The 22,011-nt window shown below is 34.9% G+C and overlaps 1 protein-coding gene across 6 annotated transcripts in view; it reads right to left on the minus strand.

Moving 5' to 3' along the window:
- AP3B1 (adaptor related protein complex 3 subunit beta 1) overlaps positions 1-22,011 on the minus strand; it is a 276,078-nt gene that overhangs the window by 227,163 nt on the left and 26,904 nt on the right. For all 6 annotated transcript variants that reach the window (XR_009539505.1, XR_009539506.1, XM_060143161.1 and 3 more), the window contains exon 2: positions 11,463-11,538. Coding sequence is in view for 4 of the 6 variants with exons in the window: in XM_060143161.1 (XP_059999144.1) it covers positions 11,463-11,538 (76 nt within the window). In the remaining 2 variants the exon portion in view is untranslated. The remainder of the gene's footprint in view (positions 1-11,462; positions 11,539-22,011) is intronic.

Consider the following 22,011-nt stretch of genomic DNA (forward strand, 5'->3'; position numbering starts at 1 on the left):
CCCAACTTTGTTCTACAGAATGCTATTCAAAAACATGTTAATACACAAGGGAGAAAAAAAAAACCTATAGTCAAATTCATTCAACAGATATTTGCCGAGAGGATACTACATACCAGGGACTATTCTAGGCCTTGGGGATACAACCGTGAACAATATAGTCTTTACCCATCGGAGCTCACCTTTTAATGAGGGGGAGGGGCAATAAACAAATATAGTATGTGAGGTGGTAACAAGGGTACTATGGAGAAAGATAAAGAACTGCAGGAGAAATGGGAAGTGCTAAGGTAGGGGTGGGAATTGCTGTTTTATGTTTTGGTTAGTGTTTGCACAGCATATATATTTTATCCTTATATATTTAATCTATCTATGCCTTTATATTAAAAGTGGGGTTTTCCTAGAGAACGTACAGTTGCATCTTGATAGTTTCATCAAATATGACAGTCTCTCTTAGTTGGTGACTTTAGATCACTTACATTTAATATAATTATTGATATAGTTATATTCAGGTCTACCATTTTATTAACAGTTTTCTGTTTATTCCCTGTGTTTTGCTGTTCTGACTGCTGTTACTCTCATTATTTGGAAATTTTTTAGTATTTAATAATTTAACTTTTCTTTTTTAATTTTTATATTGACTATTTGGCTATATCTTTTTGTATAATTTTTATTGGTTCTTCTTCTAGAGATTACCAGATAATTACATAGATGCACAAACACAGCTGACAGATACATATAGACAGGTAAGTCAAGATATGTCAAACCTTCCACAGTTTACTTAGAGTTAATATTTCACAAGGTCAAATAAAATGTAGAAACCTTTCAACCATATAGGCCCTTTCAATCTGACCTCCCCACTACTCTTTACTTTATAGCCATCATATATTTTATATCTACATCCATCGAAAACCTCTCAGACAATGGGATACTTAGGAGGATAAAATTAGTCCTTTATGCTTACCAGATATTTACCATTTCTATTGGTCTCCCTCAAAATCCATCACATATTTCCCTTCAGCCTGGAGAACTTCCATTAGCCTTTCATTAAAGCAGATCGGCTAGAAGTACTCTACTACTTTTTTCTGCCTGAGAATGTCTCTATTCATCTTCATTCTTTCACTGGATTCACTGGATTCTAGGTTAACAATTATTTTCTTTCAGTACTTAGTCATTCAGTTTATCCTGATTGGGGATCATTGAGTTTCTTTCATCTATAAATTTAAGTCATTCATCAGTTGGGAAGTTTTCAGCAATAATGTCTTCAAGTATTTTTTCTGCCCTAAAAAATATATGTTACATGGACATAATGTTTTGGTATCATCCAACAAGACCTCAGGCTTTGTTCATCTCTTTTCTTTTTAATCTCTATTCTAAGAATTCACTAATTTCTAGTGATCTGTCTTCAACTTTTGACTCTTTCTTCTGTTATATCAATTCTGCTATTTAGTCAACCCAAGATATTTTTATTTCAGATATGATACTAGGACTTCCCTGGCAGCCCAGTGGTTAAGACTCCATGCTGCCACTGCAGCGGGGCACAGGCTCATTCCCTGGTCAAGGAACTAAGATCCCGCATGCCATGTTTTGTGGCCCCCCCAAAAAAAAGAGATATCCAGATATGACACTATACGCATGACAGAAATTTCAACAAATTTCTAATGATGTGGTTCACTTGATATATTTTGGAAAACAACTATTTACCCATTAGTTACTACCTGGGGAATAAGTAGATATAGGATATCCCTTTCCCTAGCGTAACTTACCATCCAATCATAAGTGGCCCTAATATTACTCACTACTGAAGTATAAAACAAGAGAAATGTCTATGTATAAAACAAGAGAAATATCTATTTAAGTCTTCACCCATTTTTAATTGGGCTGTTTTTAGTTATTGGGTTATATGAGTTCTTTATATATTCCGGAGAGTCTGTATCAGATATATGATTAAAAATATTTTCTCCCATTCTGTGGGTTGCCTTCTCACTGGTTGACAGTGTCATTTGATGCATGAAGTTTTAAATTTTGACATAGTCTAAATTATTTCTTTTGTTGCTCACCTTTTGATGTTATATCCAAGAATCCTTTGACAAATCCAGTGTCATGAAGTTTTTATCCTAAGTTTTCTTCTATGAGCTTTATTGTTTTAGCTCTTACATTTAGGTCTTTGATTCATTTTTTCACTATTATATATATTGTATAAGGTAGGGGTCTAAAAATTCATTCTCTTGCACGTGAGTATCCAGTTTCCAAACACCATTTGGGGAAATTCTACCCCCACTGAATTGTCTTGCACCCTTGTTGAAAATAATTTGGCCATATAAGTGAGGGTTTTCTTTTAAGGCTCTTTATTGTGTGTATTATGTCTCTCTATATGTCTGTCTTTATGTTGGTACCACACATTTTGATTACTGTAGCTTTGTAGTAAGTTTTGAAATCAGAAAGTGTAAGACTTCTTTGTTCTTCTTTTTCAAGATTGTTTTGGCCATTCAGAGTCCAGTAAGATTCCATATGATTTTAAGATAGATTTTTCTATTTTTGCAAAAAACATCCCTGGGATTTTGATAGGAACTGCATTGAATATGTAGATAATTTTGGGAATATTGATATCCTAATAATATTAAGTCTTCCAATCAATGAACATGGGACATCTTTCCATTTATTTGTGTCTTAATTTCTTTCAGCAACATTCTAGTTTTCAAGGTACAAATCTTTTGCTTCCTTGGGTAAGTATTCCTAAGTATTTTATTCTTTTTGATGTTATCATAAATGAGATTATTTTCATAACTTCCTTTTACGGTTGATGACTGTTACCATATAGGAACACAACTAGTTTTTATGTGTTAATTTTGTATCCTGCAACTTTGTTGAATTTGTTTATTAGTTCTAAAAGATTTTTGTGGACTCTTTAGGGTTTTCTAAATATAAAAGCATGTTGTCTGTGAATGAAGATAATTTTACTTCTTTTCCAATTTGGCTGCCTTTTATTTCTTTTTCTTACCCAATTGCTGTGGCTAAAACTTCCAATACTATGTTTAATAGAAGTGGTGAAAGTGGGCATCCTTGTTTTGTTCCTGAACTTAGAGGAAAAGCTTTCAGTCTTTCACCACTGAGTATAATGTTAGCTGTGAATTTTTCATATTTGGCCTTTAAAATGCTGAGGTAGTTTCCTTTTATTCCTAGTTTGTTGAGTGTCTTATCCTGAAAGGGTGTTGAATTCTGTCAAATGCTTTTTCTGTATCATTAAAATAAACTTGTTTTTTCTCCTTCATTCTGTTAATGTGGTGTATTACAATGATTATTTTCATGTTATTTTTAAAATACTGAATAATAATCTAGATCTAAAAATTCAGATCTAGGGACTTCCCTGGCGGTCCAGTGGTTAAGACTCCGTGCTTCCAATGCAGGGTGCACGGGTTTGATCCCCGGTCAGGGAACTAAGATCCCACATGCCATGCAGCATGGCTCCCCCCAAAAAAATTCTGATCTAAAAACATAATTAATGTTAAAAAGCATTAATCTTTTTTTAACTAAGCAAGATAAAGAGGAGAAATTGCACTTACTTTCTCAACAATTTCAACTAGCTTCATTTTTTACAGATGGGGAGAAAATTCAGCATTTTTACTTTATAAATAATTACTAGTTAATTTACAAACCAGCAGTTAATTTTCAGACCCAACTGCAACTCTTAAGAGTTGGGGGCTCTTAAGAATCAGCCCCCAAGAATAAATAGAGAAATAGAAAATGAACTGACCCTTGACTTCTATCCCAGAAAGTACTCTTGAAGCAAAATTGACAGAAAACCCATTAAGGTTCTATAGACATTACATCACTAGTAAAAATTCAGGCCTGCTAACTAAGAACTGGTCCTGATGTATATTAGCATGGCAGAAAAAATCTGACCCATTAGACAACTTCCAACCTAAGAACAAAAAAAGATGCCAACATCAGCCACAAGTGAATCCTTTAAAGTATACACAGAACTGAAGCATTTTTGTTGAAGGGAGAAAGAGAACAAGGGATGGGCAGTCTAGAAAGACTTAGCCCAAAATGTTTATTATAATCATTAACTCAAGACAGTAAGAATTATGCATGTTTTTATTTTCTCCTTCTTATATGGACTTTCTCAAAATTTTTCTACAACAATAATATACCATTTGAATTTGGCTTTATTTTTTTTTTTACAAATATTAAACAAAAATATCTGGAACTTTGAAATTACCTTTAATTTTCTTAGGGTCAATAATATCCAACCAAATACCATGTAACATATATGGCTATGAAATAATATAGATCAGTAACTCTAATTAGGAATTTTAAGAATTTTATCTATCAAAGTAAGGTTCAGATTTGCTCATTATCCCAAAACTACAAAGACAAGCAAACTAACCTGAGAAAGACCTTTAATATCCAACACTTACTAAAAGAAAATACATCAAAGATTTCAATACACCAAAATATTCCATTCTTTCAAGGACTCTGAATAATCAACTCATCAGTATTATAGCTAAAAAACTTATTACAAGTTCACTATATGAAGCAATACATTTCAAATTCTTAGTTCACATTTCATCAAGCCAAGATAAAATACAAACATGTGCTTTAAACATTAGACACATATTTTTCAGAAGTATCAAGAAAAATAACATATGTATGTTTCAACTTGAGTCCTGCTATGTAATAAGTGACCACAAGATTTTGAAGTAGGTAGCTTTTCTTCCCTAAGCATGCTTTGGCATACATGAGACTTTATTCAACATATGAACCATTGGAAACATTTCCCCATGATTCTAAATAAGCCTCAGATATTACCAAAGAAAGATAATAAAATGAACTGAAACTATCATTATGATTTCTCTCTAGTAGATATTGCTGACAAGATGCTCTGTTGACTCGTAGGACTACCGACTATGAAAGATAGCCAGATGTGCACTGCCAGCATTTTGATATATATTAGAAAGTAATGTGTTAAAACAAATACATAACACTTAAAATTTTGGCAGATTAAAATTTAGAAATGTTTAAAGGTTTTTAACTATGAAGCTAAGGTCTTAAAACTACTCTGTAATCATGAGGTGGTAAAACCCCATATTCAGGCTCATGAAACCTAAATTATGCAGAGAAATGTAAATACTGACAATTACATTTAAAAAATCCACGAAATTCTGAAGCCCATATAATATTCTGCTAATTGACCTCTAGCAAACTACTTCCACCCAACAGATGTTTTGAAATGATGCATACATGTGCATACATGAACATAACATTTTAAAAATAATTTTTAAAGCTCCCACATAGAAATATGGTGCTAACTAGAAATCGAACTAAAAACTGGACAGAAGTAAAGGTGAACAAATGATTGTTATAATATTTCACTGGAAAAAATTTCAAGAAAAATAACTATTAGTTATTTCATAAAAGAAGAAATTAGCAAACAATAACTGCTTGTTTAAAAGTGAAATACAGGGGAGGATATATCTTATATAACCATTGTGCTATGAGTATGATTTTCCATTTTCTTCTCCAAAAGTTAAGTTAGAAAAGATCTGTGATGATGAACAGTTTCTCCTGAAAGGAAACTAGGTGACCGAATTTTGGAAGCACATCTTGAATCAGACCAACCATGCTCTTACTGAATTTTTAAGTTGCTGTTAGTTTGATATTAAAGCAAAATTAAAAATGTCTTAGTTTTCCCCATGGAACGTTAATATGTCAAAAGCCATATTGTCTAAATGTGTTTCTTGGGCAAATACTGAGTAGTGTTTTAAATTCAAACATAGAGTTTCTACTGTGAACATATAAGAATGATTAATATTCTTTTTAAAGACATTTTTTCTTTTAATCATACATTCAGGAAATATTTTAATTTCATGGTCAAAGAATGGTGATAGGTAATACCTGTTGTTTTCTTTTCTTTTCTAGTAACTAGGAGGAGATCCTTATTTTATTTGTTGTAGCAAATTCCTAAATGAAAACTGGGCAAATGGTATCATATCTGGCCAGCTGCAACCTCCTGCCTTGACCTTCCTTCCTAGGGTTTCTTTGTTGTTGGGACTCTTGATTAAGTGGCCTTGGGTTCATTTTGTAATTTTGCTAGTCATCAGCAAATTCACTTGCATGACATTATTGCCAAATGAGAACACAGTTGAATTACTGTGACTGTGGTGTAGGGTAGTGCCATGGAGAAAACTTTGTTTTCTCTACAGAAAAAAAACTATTTTCTCTACAGACTACAGAAATCATGAGTGAGGTATAGGTAAATGGAGAGCCACAAAGATCCATGAACCAGAAGAGAGAGTTCAGATGTAGATCAACAAACACACAGTAAACTGATTTTCACTTGAAGCTGAAATTCAGTGGGGAAAGGACAGCTGTTTAATAACAAATGGTGGAATATTTAATAACAAATAGAGGAAAATCAGACATGCATCCGGTTCTTAACCTCACACCATACATAAAAAATAATGCAAAATAGATCATAGACCTAAACATAAAAGCTAAAAACAAGAGGGGAAATCTTTGCAAATTTGGAGCAGGCCAAGATGGCTTAAATAACAACTCATGCTATGAATCTAGCTCGACCCTAATCAAAAACCTCAACAGAGGACAAAAAGAAAACTATAATCCAACATCACTTAAACACACAGAAATATATCTACTTGAACTCTGCAGGATATATTAAAACCAAGACTAGAACATTACAAATATTTCTAATAAAATCAGAAACAAGATAGTGGTGTCTTCCACCACCACTACTATTCAACATCATAGTGGAGCTTTATCCAAGCAAAGAGAGGAGAAAAACAAATGAGAGATAAAAATATTTGAAAATAAAATATAAATCTGTCATAACTTCTGGACAATGTAATTAAGTATCCAGAAAACCAAGCAAAGAAACCAAAAAACTACCAGATCTAAGAGAGTTCACTGAGAAGGCCAAATGCGAGAACAGAAAAGTCATTTGTTTTCCTATACACCAGTAATAATTAATTTTGAAAATATAATGAAGGGAACCATTCATAATGGCAACTAAAATTTAAACGTACACAGGAATGAATCTAACAAGGAATGCTTAAGATTCCTTATGATTAGAAACTATAAAATATAAATATAATGCTACTGAAAGACAGGAAAAGAGGGAGGGAAGGGAGATGGAAATACACAAATTCCACATTACCCTAATCAAAATCCAAAAACAACTTTTAACAGAACTTGACAATTTGATCCTAAAGTTTATCTGGAAGATGAAACTTTTACTTTTTATACCTCAATATTATTTGAAAATTTACAAATACATATTTGTGTCACTTGCATAATAAAGTATTTTTTCCAGATCTATGGCGATATAATTGACATAGAACATTATGTAAGTTTAACGTGCCAACAGTGACATGAAAAGATGCTCAGCATCACTAATTATCAGGGAAATGCACATCAAATCCAGTGAGGTTATCACCTTAAACCTGTTAGAATGGCTATCACCGAAAAGACAAGAAATAACAAGTGTTGGTGAGGATATGGATAAAAGGGAAACACTGTGCACTGCTGGTGGCAAATTGGTAATGTGAGATATATCTCACATATTTCATATACACACATATACATATATCTGTATGTGTGTTGTGTGTAAAATGGGATATTATTCAGCCATGAGAAAGGAAGAAATCCTGCCATTTTTGACAACATGGCTAGATCCTTGAAGACATTATGTAAAGTGACAGAATAACTTTTAATTAATAACCATTTTCCTACACTTAAAAGATCAAATTCCAAATTTACCTTTATACAAACTTCCTAATGAGAGACAGTCTATAACTACTAGACTAACTACTAGTATGGCTATATTTACATTTCTTTTTTTTTAATGTTTGTTTTTTATTTATTTCTTTCTTATTAGTCATCCATTTTATACACATCAGTGTATACATGTCAATCCCAATCTCCCAATTCATCCCACCCCCACCCCCACCTCCCGATATATTTACATTTCTTTATGATGTTTATTTACATTTAAGTTACATTTATAATAGTCAAGTAGTCTAGATTATGAGAATATCAATTTTTATTTATCAGTTTGAAAGAGGAATATAGGAAAAACTACCAAATACCTCATTTTCATATTTAGTAATTTCAATAGTATCCTCAGGTTTAATGAAATAATTTACCTTAATGGAATGTAAAGCTGAAGTTTAATGAAATAATGAAGAGCACTGCCTGCTTTAAATGGATGGCAGTGCAGGACTGTAACCTGCAGAACCACAAGCTGAAACCATGCAAAGCAATCTTGATAACCAACTGTAAAACTTATAATGGATCTGTGACTTCTTTTTTTTTTAATTTTTTTTTAAAGTTTTAGTTATTTTATTTATTTATTTTTTGGTTGAGCCAGGTCTTAGTTGTGGCTCACCAGCTCCTTGGTTGTGGCATGCAAACTCTTAGTTGTGGCATGCATATGGGATCTGGTTCCCTGACCAGGGATCGAACCTGGGCCCCCTGCATTGGGAACACGGTGTCTTATCCACTGCGCCACCAGAGAAGTCCCAGATCTGTGACTTCTAAAAATTTTGTAGAAACATTTAAAACTCTCTTATTACTGTCAGTCAGAAACGTATAGGAAAATGAAAAACAATAAAATATTTATTTAATATACTGTAACTTAACATTAGAAACATTGAGAATTAACTTATCAAGAGTAGTTTGAATGGACTTGCCTTAGTCTCATCCTTTAAAGCAGGGGCCTCAACCGGTACTGGTCTGCGGCCTGTTAGGAACCAGGCTGCACAGCAGGAGTGGCGGGCGAGCAAGTGAAGCTTCATCTGCCGCTCCCCACCACTCACATTAATCACCACCTGAACCAGTGGTCCCCAACCTTTTTGGCACTAGGGACCAGTTTCATGGATGACAATTTTTCCAAGGATGGGGTTGGAGGGGAAGAGATGGTTCAGGCAATAACGTGAGCAATGGGGAGGGGCAGCCGAAGCTTAGCTCGCTCGCCTGCCTCTCACCTCCTCTGTGCGGCCCAGTTCCTAACAGGCCACAGGACCCCTGGCCTGAACCATCCCCCCCCATTGCTGTACTGCCTGAACCATCACCACCCCCCCCCACAACCCCACCCCATCCGTGGATAAACTGTCCTCCAAGAAACCGATCCCTGGTGCCAAAGAGGTTGGGAACCACTGATTTAAAGTACCAAGCAAGCAGGCTTCCCTGGTGGCAGAGTGGTTAAGATCCACCTGCCGATGCAGGGGACACGGGTCTGAGCCCTGGTCCAGGAAGATCCCACACGCCACGGAGCAGCTAAGCCTGTGCGCCACAACTACTCAGCCTGCACACTAGAGCCCGTGAGCCACAACTACTGAGCCCACATGCCACAACTACTGAAGCCCACACACCTACAGCCCGTGCTCCACGACAAGAGAAGCCACCCCAATGAGAAGCCCATGCACCACCACGAAGAGTAGCCCTCACTCACCACAGCTAGAGAGAAAGCCCGTGCACAGCAACGAAGACCCAACGCAGCCAAAAATGAATAAATTAATTTTAAAACAGAGAAAGAAAATTACCAAGCAAGCATCTTTTCTATTCCTTGGTAAATTACTCCTTTATAAGTTTGGATCAGCTTCCAACATTGTATCCTTTGTACTTTCAATGTTGTGAATTATCTCCTGGAGTTCCTCTAATGTGAAGATTTTTGGCAGCATCACTTCCTCTGGCATATCTTCGGCCTTTTCATCACAGCTATTTTCCTCATTTATGTTGAAACGCTTGCCTTACTGAAGTTCCTCAAGCTACATATTTAGAGTCTCTCAAAAAGGGGCAATGTCACCATTCCCACAGTCAGCTATTTCTCTATAACTCCAGTTACATTCTATCTGAATTTCATTTCTAGTGTTATTTTCATTTCCTTGCTGCATTTTAATCTTTGTTGACCAAATCCCTCTTTTAATTAACCATTTTTATAAAATGTTAAGTGGGCTTCTCACTGGGAAACAAGTAGGGACCACTACTGCATGCTTTGCAGTCTGTACACAAACTGAATAACATACACAGCGACCAATCACTAAAAATAACTTTAAAAGATGTAACATGACTGGTCACTGATCATGATGCACATTTGTTATATACATAGTGAGTTGTGGACTGAAGAGTTAGTGATGAAGTTTGTACATTATGCAATTACTAAGTTAATATACCACGATATCTGAAATTTGAACCGTCTTGTTAGTAGACTGGTGAACTGGTAACTAAACTGTGGTAGCTGAAGTTCAAATATCAAAGTCATGCAAAGCAAGAACTACCTGTCCATAAATGCTATTATTTATATGGTATAACATTAATAAATGAAAAATTTACAAAAGAATCTTCAACATTTGCCTTCATTACCAAATGACATAAATCTGATGCAAGAATCAAGTAATTTATAGGTGTTCCACAGATATAATTAGTCCTTGACTTTTATATATTTGATTTTCACAACTAACTTTTGAACAGGACATATTCATACCCATAATCATCTTTCATAAATGGGATTTGGATTTTAGAAAGGAGATTTCAAACTCTCACATGGTGGCATTGTCTGCTGGAAAACAATACTGTTTCAGTTGTGTTTACACCCTACTACAGTAGAGTTTATTTGTGCAATTATGGAAATTTACTAAATTTTGACCTTATACAAAAATTTCTGGAAAACAAAATCAGCAGTGGTGGTGAAAAATGCATAGTAAGAATAAGAAAGGTTTTAACGAATTTAATTCCACTGAGACAAGCAGAACTCTTTAGCATCAGACAGTCACTGAATTAAGCCAGTTTTTTTTCACTGTGAACGTGAACTATCAAATACAAAAAAAAAAAAAAAAAAGAGACCAACACAAGTTACAAAACTACGTAAGATTTTATATATAATCAGAAATTTCATTATATTTAATTCTCTGACAATGGAACCCTCTACATAATAACATATCAGTCCACTGTTTGAATTTTACGTTACAACTGAAACTAGAGAAATGCTCTTACATTTACTAGTATTCATTAGAAGTTCTACACTGATAAACTGAATAAAGCATTTCTATTGGTAGTAATGGAATTTGAAAATCAGAAGAAAGCATGCTCACAAGTTTTAGGTCATAGAATGACAAAAAAAAATACTTTAGCTCATTAGTATCCCTCTTTGTAGGAAGTCAAAATATTGTTGTATGTAATCTTATTTTGTCTTCAAACTGATTAGCACTCTGACAGAAGAAATATCTTAACATTAGAGATACGGAAATTAAAAAACAGAAAAAACAAAATAGGAACTCAAGTTTCTGAATTTTGTCACTTCATTACTTCCTCCAAAACATTTTAGACAGGAAATTTTAAGTTAATAATAAAGGGTAGATTGGTATTTAACATATTTTTTAATATATATTTTTAATATATCACTACTTGTCATTTATCCAAAAGTCGAAATGATCTACTATTTTACCTACCCCAACAATCCGTTTCATAGCCTCCAATTTAGCAGAATCTTTGTTGCTCTCTAACATTTGCTTTAGATCTTCATTCCTATACAAAAGAAAAGAAAAAATTACATATTTAGATTTTTACATTACACAGGTATTAAAACATATAATTTTAATAATATAAGAATTAGAAATAACCTGATGCACAATGTTACATAACTACTTTGCTATTTATAATTAAATATATGTTTCTCATCTAACCCTACCAAATAATATCAAAGTGCTATGCTGTCACAAAGCCCATCAATAAAACAAAAATATAAAACTGTACCTCAATTCTGGGCAAAATATCAACAATCAGAGGCATACAGATTCTCTCATCCCAAAATTTCTCTTGTATAATCATCAGAAAAAAAGAGATAATAAAAATTCTTGAATCAGCACTAAAATATTTTCATAAGCCAAAATGTAAGATCTTTCAGGACTTCCCTGGCGGTCTAATGGTTAAGACTTCGCCTTCCTATGCAGGGGGTGCAGGTTCCATCTCTGGTGGGGGAGCTGAGATCCCACATGTCTCGGGACCAAAAAAACCAAAACATAAAACAGAAGCAATATTGTAACAATTTCAATAAAGACTTAAAAAAAAATGGTCCACATCTTTAAAGATTAAAAAAAGAAAAAACCAATAGCAGTTATTTCTGCTTAATATGACTTCCCCCAAATAAACTGTTATTCAAAAGAGAAATGCAAAGAATTCCCCATAACAGAAAAAAAAAAAGGTAAGAACTTTCTTCAGAATATGTCAAGAAAGAGCACCGAATGAAGAAAAGCTATGTGTCATTCACACATCCTTTTTTCTCCCTAGCTCGCAAAAAGAAAAAAACATAAATCTGTAGGGAAACCCACATCAATACTCCCTAATTCAAAGAATTAAATTAAGGCAATTTTAACATGTAAATGAGAGGATGAGGTAATGAACCAGAGCAGTTAGTGATAAGGATGAAAATGTAGGACAGATTCAGGAACTTCTTGGAAGTTGAAATCAGTGGGATGCAGTGACTGAATGTAAAGGATAAGACAGGCACTCAGTAAGGATGCCCCCATTCCCAGCTTGGATGACCAAGCAGATGATGATGTTACCAAGTAAGATAACTTTGCTGAAGTGGTAGGCATTTTCTCCTTTCCAAAGCTGCTTGCTATACAAACATCCTTAAAAGATAATTTAGAACAAAAACAATCAATGCCTTCATATGGACAGGCTGCAAAAAGGAAAAAAACCCACACAGAATTGCCTCCCAGTATTTCTTTTTTTTGGCTTACAACTGACCTGCTCCTATTCTTCAAAGTGAGCGTTCCCCCCAGCAATTAAAAAATCCCTCCCAGCAAAAAAAAAAATTCAATTTGTAATATCTAATCATTTTTCCTTCAACACAGAAAAACAGAATTTTTTAAAGTTATTATATAGCTAGAAAAGAGTTCTTAGACTTGACACCAAAAGCACAGTCCATAAAAGGGAGCACTGATTAATTAATTTCATCAAAATTTAAAACTTGTTCCAGGGAATTCTCTCTTAAGAAGAAAAAAAAAATTACAAGACTGGCAGAAAATGTTTGTAACCACATATATGCAAAAGACTAGTATCCAAAATATAAAAAGAACTCCCAAAACTCAACAGTAAAAAACAACCAATTCAATTAGAAAAGGGGCAGAACACATTGTTACAGACTGAATTGGTGCCCTCCCCCAAAGTTCACACACTGAAGCCCTGACCCTCAATGTGACGTTATGTGGAAATAGGGCCTTTAAAAAGAGGTAGCTAACATTAAATGAGGTCAAAAGGATGGGATTCTGATCCCATCTGGTGTCCTAAGACAGAGAGTGGTGCACATGCACAGAAAAAAGGCCATGTGAGAATACAGTGAGAAGACAGTCACCTGCAAGGCAAGGAGAGAGGCCTCATGAGAAAACAAACTTGCCAACACCTTGATCTTGGACTTCTAGCCTCCTGGAAGAACTGTGAGAAACTATGAGAAACAAATTTAAGCCATCCAGTCTATGGTATTTTGTTATGGCAGCCTTAACAAACTATTACAGATTCTGGTAATAAGAAGTGAAGTGTTCATGTAATAAATACCTAAAAATGTGGAAGTGGCTTTGGAACTGGGCAACAGGTAGAGGCTGGAACAGTTTTGAAGTGCATGTTTGTTTTTTTTTAAAACATGCATTGAAGAGACTGTTGGTAAATATATGGAGTTAAAGGTGATTCTGATGAGATCTCAGATGGAAATGAGGAACATACTACTGGAAACTGGAGGAAAGGCAATCCTTACTATAAAGTGAAAAGAACTTGGCCCAACTAAGTTCCAGTGTTTTGTGGAAAACAGAAGTTAAAAGTGATGACCTGAGTATTTAGCCGAGGAGATTTCTAAGCAAAGTGTGAAAGCCACAGCCTGGTTTCTCCTTACTGCTTACAGTAAAATGAGAAAGAAAGATAAATTGAAGGAACTGTTAAGCAAAAAAGGAACTAGAACTTGAAGATTTAGAAAAATCTCAGCTTATCCATGTTGCAAAAATCAAGCAAGTGTCTTCAGAAGAGAACACCAGAGAACACTGAAAAATCATTTGATAACGAAATCACGGATGCCCCTCGTGGATTTATTTAATCAGACATCTCAGCTGAAACCAGGAATAGAGATGGGATTATACCAGCAGAGACACTACCAGTTTGGACTAAAAGGAAGAGTTGGGACAAAACAAAGGAAAGCTGGATTCTACAGGACAGGACAATGTGAGGACACAGAGAGAAGACAGCCATCTGCAAGCCAAGGAGAGAGGCTTCAGAAGAAATCAAACCTGCCAACACCTTGATCTTTAGTCCCAGATTCAAATGTGAGAAATAAATGTCTGTTGATCAAGCTACTCAATCTGTGGTATTTTGTTATGGCATGCCTAGTAAACTAATACAGACATCAACAAACAATTCACTGAAGGAGATAAACAAATGGCAAAAAGCACATGAAAAGATATTCAACTTAATTAGCCATTAGCAAATTAAAACCACAGCAAGATATCACTGCACACATATCAGAATGGCTCACTTAAATAAAATAGTGGCAACACCAAATGATAGTGAGGATGTGGAAGAACTGGACTGCTCACATACTGCTAGTGGGCATTGTAAAAGGTTATAGCCACACTGGCAGTTTAGCAGTTTCTTATAGAACTAAACCTGCAATTACCATACAAGCCAGTAATTGCACTCTTGCGCATTCATCCCCAGGAAATGTTAAATTTATACTCACGCAAATATCTGTATTCAAGTATTCATAGCAGCTTTATTCCTACTAGCCAAAATGGAAAAAACCCTTCTGGAAACAACCCAGATGCCCTTCAATCAGTGGATGGTTCAACAATCTGTGGTACACCCACAGCATGGAATACCACTCAGCAGTAAAATGAAACAAGCTATTGACATCTCAACAACTCTGATTCATCTGCACAGAAGCATACTGAGTGAAAAAAAATTAATCCTAAAAGGTTACATACTGTATTACTCCATTTATACAACATTCCTGAAATAACAAAATTATAGAAATGGACAAAGATTAGTGGTTGCTGAGGGTAAGGACAAGAAGCGGGAAGTGTGGATATAAAAATACAATGCAAGAGATCCCTATGGTGATGAAACTGTTGTATCTTTACCTTTGGGGTGGCTACATGAAACTAGATATGTGATTAAATGAGAACAGAATACCACCCCAACACACACACACAAATAAGTACAAGTAAAACTGGAGAAATCTGAACAAGACTGGTGAAGTATGTCAATGTAAACATCTTGGTTGTGATATTGTATTATAGTTTATCATTGAAGGAAACTGAGTAAGGGGTACATGGGATCTCTCTGTATTATTTTTTATACCTCTATATGAATCTACAATTATCTCAGAATCAAAAGTTAATTAGAAAAAAGTTATATGATAATTACAACTCATTTATAAGAAGAGAAGGCTATTTTTTAAAACGGTCAAAAGATTTGAACAGATATTTCACAAAGTAAGATTAAGAATACCACTAAGTACATGAAAAGATACTTAAGGTCATTAACTATCAGAAAATGCAAATTAAATGAGATACCATTACACATCCATGAGAATAGATGAAAGCCAATGACAATAACAAATGTTGCCAAGACTGTGGAGCAACTAGAACTCTCACAGGCTGCCAGTAGCAACGTAAAACAGTACAACCACTTTGGAAAACTGAGAGTTTCTTACAGATTTAAACATAAATCTACTATGTGATCCAGTCATTCCACTTCCCAGAGAAATAAAAACATATTTCCACATAACTTAAATGAATATTCATAGCAGCTTTATACATATTAAAAAACTAGAAACAATCTAAATGTTGATCGCATAATGTGATTTAGCCATACACTGGAATACAACCCAGCAATGAAAAAGAAATAAGCATTGATACATGCAACAAGATGGATGAATTCTCAAAATCATTATGTGAGTGAAAGACACCAGACACAAAAGAGCATAATTTAATTCATTTAAAGTTCTAGAAAATGCAAACTAATCTGTAGTGATAAAACCAAGATCAGTGGTATCATAGGCAAAAAGAAAAATGGACATGAAAGGAACATTAAAAAATTTTTTATTCCATAAGAAGATGGAAATGTTCTGTATCTTCTTAATGTGGTGGTGATTTTACAGGTGTATACATCTGTCAAAACTCATCTAGTTATAATCTTTAGGTGGGTGATTTGTCGTATGCAAATTATACCTCCATAAAAATGATATTAAAAAGTTTCACAGTGTTTTATTCACATGTGTGAATAAGACACTAATCCTCCAAAACAAGACTAAAAGTCATATATCTATTTCTGAGAAATACATTATTAAGGATGAGATAAACCACATTTTCATACTCTGAAATTAGAGTATCACATTTAAGCTTCAAGCTTAACTCAAGAATTTATTTATTTATTTATACAGGGGTTTTTAATGTTTTGGTTTATTTATTTACTTTTGGCTGCATTGCGTCTTCATTGCTGTGCGTGGGCTTTCTCTCTAGCTGTGGTGAGCAAGGGGTACTCTTCATTGTGGTGCATGGGCTTCTCATTGCGGTGGCTTCCCTTGTTGCAGAGCATGGGCTCTAGGCATGCAGGCTTCAGTAGTTGTGGCACACAGGCTCAGTAGTTGTGGCTCGTGGGCTCTAGAGTGCAGGCTCAGTAGTTATGGTGCACAGGCTTAGTTGTTCCGCAGCATGTGGGATCTTCCCAGACCAGGGATTGAACCCGTGTCCCCTGCATTGGCAGGCGGATTCTTAACCACTGCACCACCAGGGAAGTCCCTTATTCAAGAATTTAAATCACTGAATTTTATTTTAGGACGTCAAAGGAAAATTCTCTTAAATGACTGTAAGAAAATTGATAAGAAACTAAGACTGTAGTATTACCAACAGTAATTAACTACTTGTACTAGTTATTAGTTTATGATTAGCAATTTTTAATAGTTTCTACAACAAACTCTCCAGAAAACAGATTTAAAAATTTACTCCACATAGCTCCTTCATGCAATATGGTTCAAGCGCGCGCGCGCGCACACACACACACACACACACACACACACACACACAATCAGAAGCCCTTTTCATCTCAGCTTAAGCTTTAAAGTAGGTGACAAGAACTTCCTTAACTACTTCAAATAGACAGCCTTGACAGAAAAGCTTTACTTTGTACATTTTACAAATTTAGGCCTAATGTAGGCAAGTAAGCACTTACCAATAATGAATGACTGATCATGTGTTATTATGGGCTGAGTTGTGTCCCTTCCGAAATTCCTATGTTAAAATCCTAACCCTCAATACCACAGAATATGAATGTATTTGTAGATGGAGTCTTTAAAAAGGTCATTAAATTAAAATAAGGTCAACATGGGTTGGCCCTAATCCAATAGGACTGATTTTTTACAAGAAGAGCAGATTAGGACAGATTCACAAAGACAAAAAGATGATCATGTGAGGGCACAGCAAGAAGGTGGCCATCTGCAAGACAAGGAGAGAAGCCTCAGAGGAAACCAAATCTGCCAAAACCTTGATCTTAGATTTCTAGTCTCCAGAATCCAGGGAAAATATATTTCTGTTAATTACGCCACCAAGTCTGTGGCATTTTGTTATGGCAGTACTAGCAAACTAACATATAAGTTAAATGTTTCAAACTGTCATGGCAGTAAAAAATAAATAAGTAAACAAACGGAAGCTAAGTATATTTTTCCCAAAAAGAGTAGAGGCAATGGGATTTACTATGAAAAAAATTTCCCTTTCTTTCCAAGCAGCTCATAAAATTAAATGCAATGGTGACCACTAGCAGGACACAAAAATAATTAAATAATTACAATAACTACTTTTCTCTAATTAAAAATACAGCTAGACAATATATAAATAGTAAGACAGGAACATATAAGAACTACATCCGAGGATATACATCTACCAAATATAAAATACTATAACTGTTCTCTGTAATGAATTCAGAATCCCTTCTTAAAACTTCTTGTTCTTTCACATTGCACTATTAACTGAAAAGGAACAAAAATCAATGAAACCACAAATGAGGTTTTTTCCTTTCTAATTTTTGCTGTTTTCCTATTTTACTAACTGACCATGTAGACTTTTACGAATGAAAAAAGTAAATGAAATTTTTTTAAAACTTTGGAGGAATAAGAAAGTGAAAAAAGCTTAAGTAATTAGATAAGAAGTAAATAGAAAGAAAACGTGACCACACATATACATGTCAAAAAAAGAAAGAAAATTCATTTTCTCATGTCTGATCCCTTTTTTCCCCAAGAGTGTTCCACCAATCTTCTCCACCAGTGTTATCTGGAGAGAGAAGTGAGCAATAAAGAATAATGAAGTGTCAATTTTTAGAACATTCCAACCTCTAACCCCAGGTGCAATTATGTTCATGGCCTAATGGAAACTTGGTTTGTTCCTCTAAAGCTCAAGATGCCACAGTCCCCTTCCCAACCACCTTTAGGTCCTGACCCGCTCTCTCAAACTAAACACAAGAAAACACGAATTCGATATTAAAGCCAAAGGTTTTGCTCTTCACGTTTAACAGAAAAGATGGTCTTCAAAACCAATACAAATATCTTTTGTGTTAACTCACGTAGAGAGCTATTAACTTTGAGGTTCAGAGAAAAGAGACAAGAAAATCCTAGGCACTGTTTCAAACTGATGTAATATTCAACTTCTCAGATATGTCATAAACACCTACTGAAAATTCTGATATAAATTACATATCTCTACACAAATTCCTGTCTGCTTGTCACCAAAACAGTAAAGACTGGGGGGAAGTTAATACCATAACACCTAATTTACCCTCAAAATATGTTCACTTGTATTGAGCATTTTAGGTCTATCTCCTTCGTTATATGGATTCAAATATGGCCTATTAACATGTATTACTACATTAATCTTAGAAATTGAAAAATTCTTTTTGCTAAACATCAGAAGAGTTGATTCAAAATAATGCTGAATTAGTAATATTTTCATTAACTCTTTACCAAAAACCAATGTGTTTCAATTATTTTTTAATTTACCTAGTTCTTCATTTACCTATTTATCTGTATGTAGCTATCCAGCTTTGAGCATTAAAATACCAACTTTATTTTTACATAAGTGACATCTTGTGGTGTTAAGCGGTATAACTTTTCCTTTCATGATCCAAATATGCCTTTTTTTATAGTTTCAACGACCAGAGAAAAATATGTAACTGGAAGGTTAAAGGAAATCTTACTATTACCAAGAAGTCACTTTTACTTTAGTACCACATAAAACAGTAACTATAATCGAAAAGCAAATTTTTACCAGTTACCTTTCAGAATTTAAGAAGTCGCAGGGCTTTTACATTGTATAAATTACCTCTTTTTAAAAATATCTGTAATTCATAACTCATTAAAACCTTCTACTCCTTTGAAAGGCAGTGTAAATTAAGGGGAATATTAAACTATGTAGCACTGTACACTCTCTCAGTGCTTCTCCAAGTATGATCTGAGAAAGACTGGTCCAAGAACCATTGCCAATCCACAAATTTTTGTTACTAATCCGTAAGGAAATATAAAAAGAAACTGAGAGCAAGCATTTAGAGCAATTCAACAGTGTAATTTTATATTTTTGAATCTAATAGAAAATTGGGGCTTGCATTTTGCACATATTTTTCCATTTCGTTTTTCTAGCAATTTATTTTTTATTGTATTTTGCATTCATATCCATCCACAATGGATTGGAAATTAAAAAAAAAAAAGGCCCTTCACCAGTTTGAGAGCACTGCACTACACAATTACTTCCTTCTCCCTCAAAAGAATCACCAAAATGTGTGTACTACAGAAAGCAACACCTGAAATTTAAATCCAGGAATGATGGATTAAGAAAAGTGATAAGGAATAGTGATTTACAGTTGGAGGTACATCCCCAAAAGGATGCATCAAAATCTTTGAAAAGGGGAGGGCTGGATCTTTCTTAAGCCCTACCAAAAAATTCTAAAACATGGGCACCTCTTCATGCTTTGAGAACTACTTAAATGAAAGATGCCTCTACTCCAAGAGGTCCACTGTATATATGAATAGTTATGCAGAAAAAAAAAAGTTGGGAATAAGAGAATTTACTTTTTTCTAGCGTTATGCATCTAAAGGAACTGGCCTTCATAATTAGTTTATGTGCACAAGGTGAAGGCTTAGTAACTTTCAGTTCATTTAGGGCCTATATGTACGTCCCTTGGATGACACTCAGAACCTTATGCAGTTTTTGGCACAAAGTATTCACTTAATAAATACAAGAGTGAATAAAACCAGAAAACTCCATCTACCTAATCATCCATCTATTAAGCCTCTAAAAGGAGAAACCATAAATTATCCAAGTAAATATGAACTTTTCCTCCTACAGTGCTCACAGAACTAAAGAAAGAATAGTCTACAATTGCTATCGCAACATCATCAACCCTTGGTAATCTTTTTCTCTTACTCCTCTATTAAAACTTCTCTCATAAAAGTAACAAATAATTTCCTTATTTAAAAATCCAATGCAAAAATCTCATGAGTACTTTTTGGCTTTTTCTCACTTTTTTAAAAAAATTTTTATTGGAGTATAGTTGCTTTACAACATTGTGTTAGTTTCTACTGTACAGCAAAGCGAATCAGCTATACATATACATATATTCCCTCTTTTTTGGATTTCCTTCCCATTTAGCTCACCACAGAGCACTGAGTAGAGTACCCTGTGCTATACAGTCGGTTCTCATTAGTTATCTAGTTTATACATAGTATCAATAGTGTATATATGTCAATCCCAACTCCCGATTCATCCCACCCACCCCCCTTTCCCCCTTGGTATCCATAGGTTTCTTTTCTATGTCTGTGTCTCTATTTCTGCTTTGTAAATAAGACTGTCTATACCAATCTTTTCAGATTCCACATATATGCGTTAATATATGCTATTTGGGGACTTCCCTGGTGGCGCAGTGGTTAAGAATCCACCTACCAATGCAGGGGACACGGGTTCAAGCCCTGGTCTGGGAAGATCCCACATGCTGCGGAGCAACTAAGCCCATGTGCCACAACTACTGAGCCTGCGCTCTAGAGGTGGCAAGCCACAACTACTGAGCCCGTGTGCCACAACTACTGAAGCCCGTGCACCTCGAGCCCGTGCTCCACAAGAGAAGCCACCACAATGAGAAGCCCATGCACCACAATGAAAAGTAGCCCCTGCTCGCCGCAACTAGAGAAAGCCCACACGCAGCAACGAAGACCCCACAGAGGCAAAAATAATAAATAAATAAATTCATTTTTAAAAATACATATATATATGATATTTGTTTTTCTCTTTCTGACTTACTTCACTCTGTATGACAGTCTCTAGGTCCACCCATGTCTCTACAAATGGCCCAATTTCATTCCTTTTTATGGCTGAGTAACATTCCATTGTATATATGTGCCACATCTTCTTTATCCATTCCTCTGTTTCATGAATACATTTAGATTATTTGATATAATTGACCACTACTCTTCCATCTTTAAATTCCTACCTTAGAATCTGTAATTCTCTATTCTCATTTGGTTCTCATTTGCACTTGTGACACACAAATGAGAAAAAAATGGCAAAAATCCTTGCCCTTGTAGAGTTTTCATTTAGTAAGTAAAAAAACAAACATAATAAAAAAGTAAATTTTACAGTCATGAGATGAGGGAAAAATAAAGCAAAGGGAGATAGAATGCAGGAGGGAAAGGAGGAGGTAATTTTATACAGGGTGGTCGGCATAGGCTAAATAAAGAGACATCTGAACAAAGATCTGCAAGTGAGGTAGTCAGCCATTCAGATACTGGAGGGGAGGAACAGGGAGGAAGAGCACTCTAGGCAGAGACAATGAAGGAGGGCAAATAATACTAAAGGCTTTGGTGTTTACTCTGAATGAAGTCAGGAACCATTGGAGGGTTCTGAATAGAGGAGTCATAATCTAATACACATACAGAATCATTCTGGCTGTAGGGACTACAGAATCTGCCCATGGTGC

This window comes from Lagenorhynchus albirostris, chromosome 3 (genome assembly GCF_949774975.1).
Source record: "Lagenorhynchus albirostris chromosome 3, mLagAlb1.1, whole genome shotgun sequence".
NCBI classification, from domain to species: domain Eukaryota; kingdom Metazoa; phylum Chordata; class Mammalia; order Artiodactyla; family Delphinidae; genus Lagenorhynchus; species Lagenorhynchus albirostris.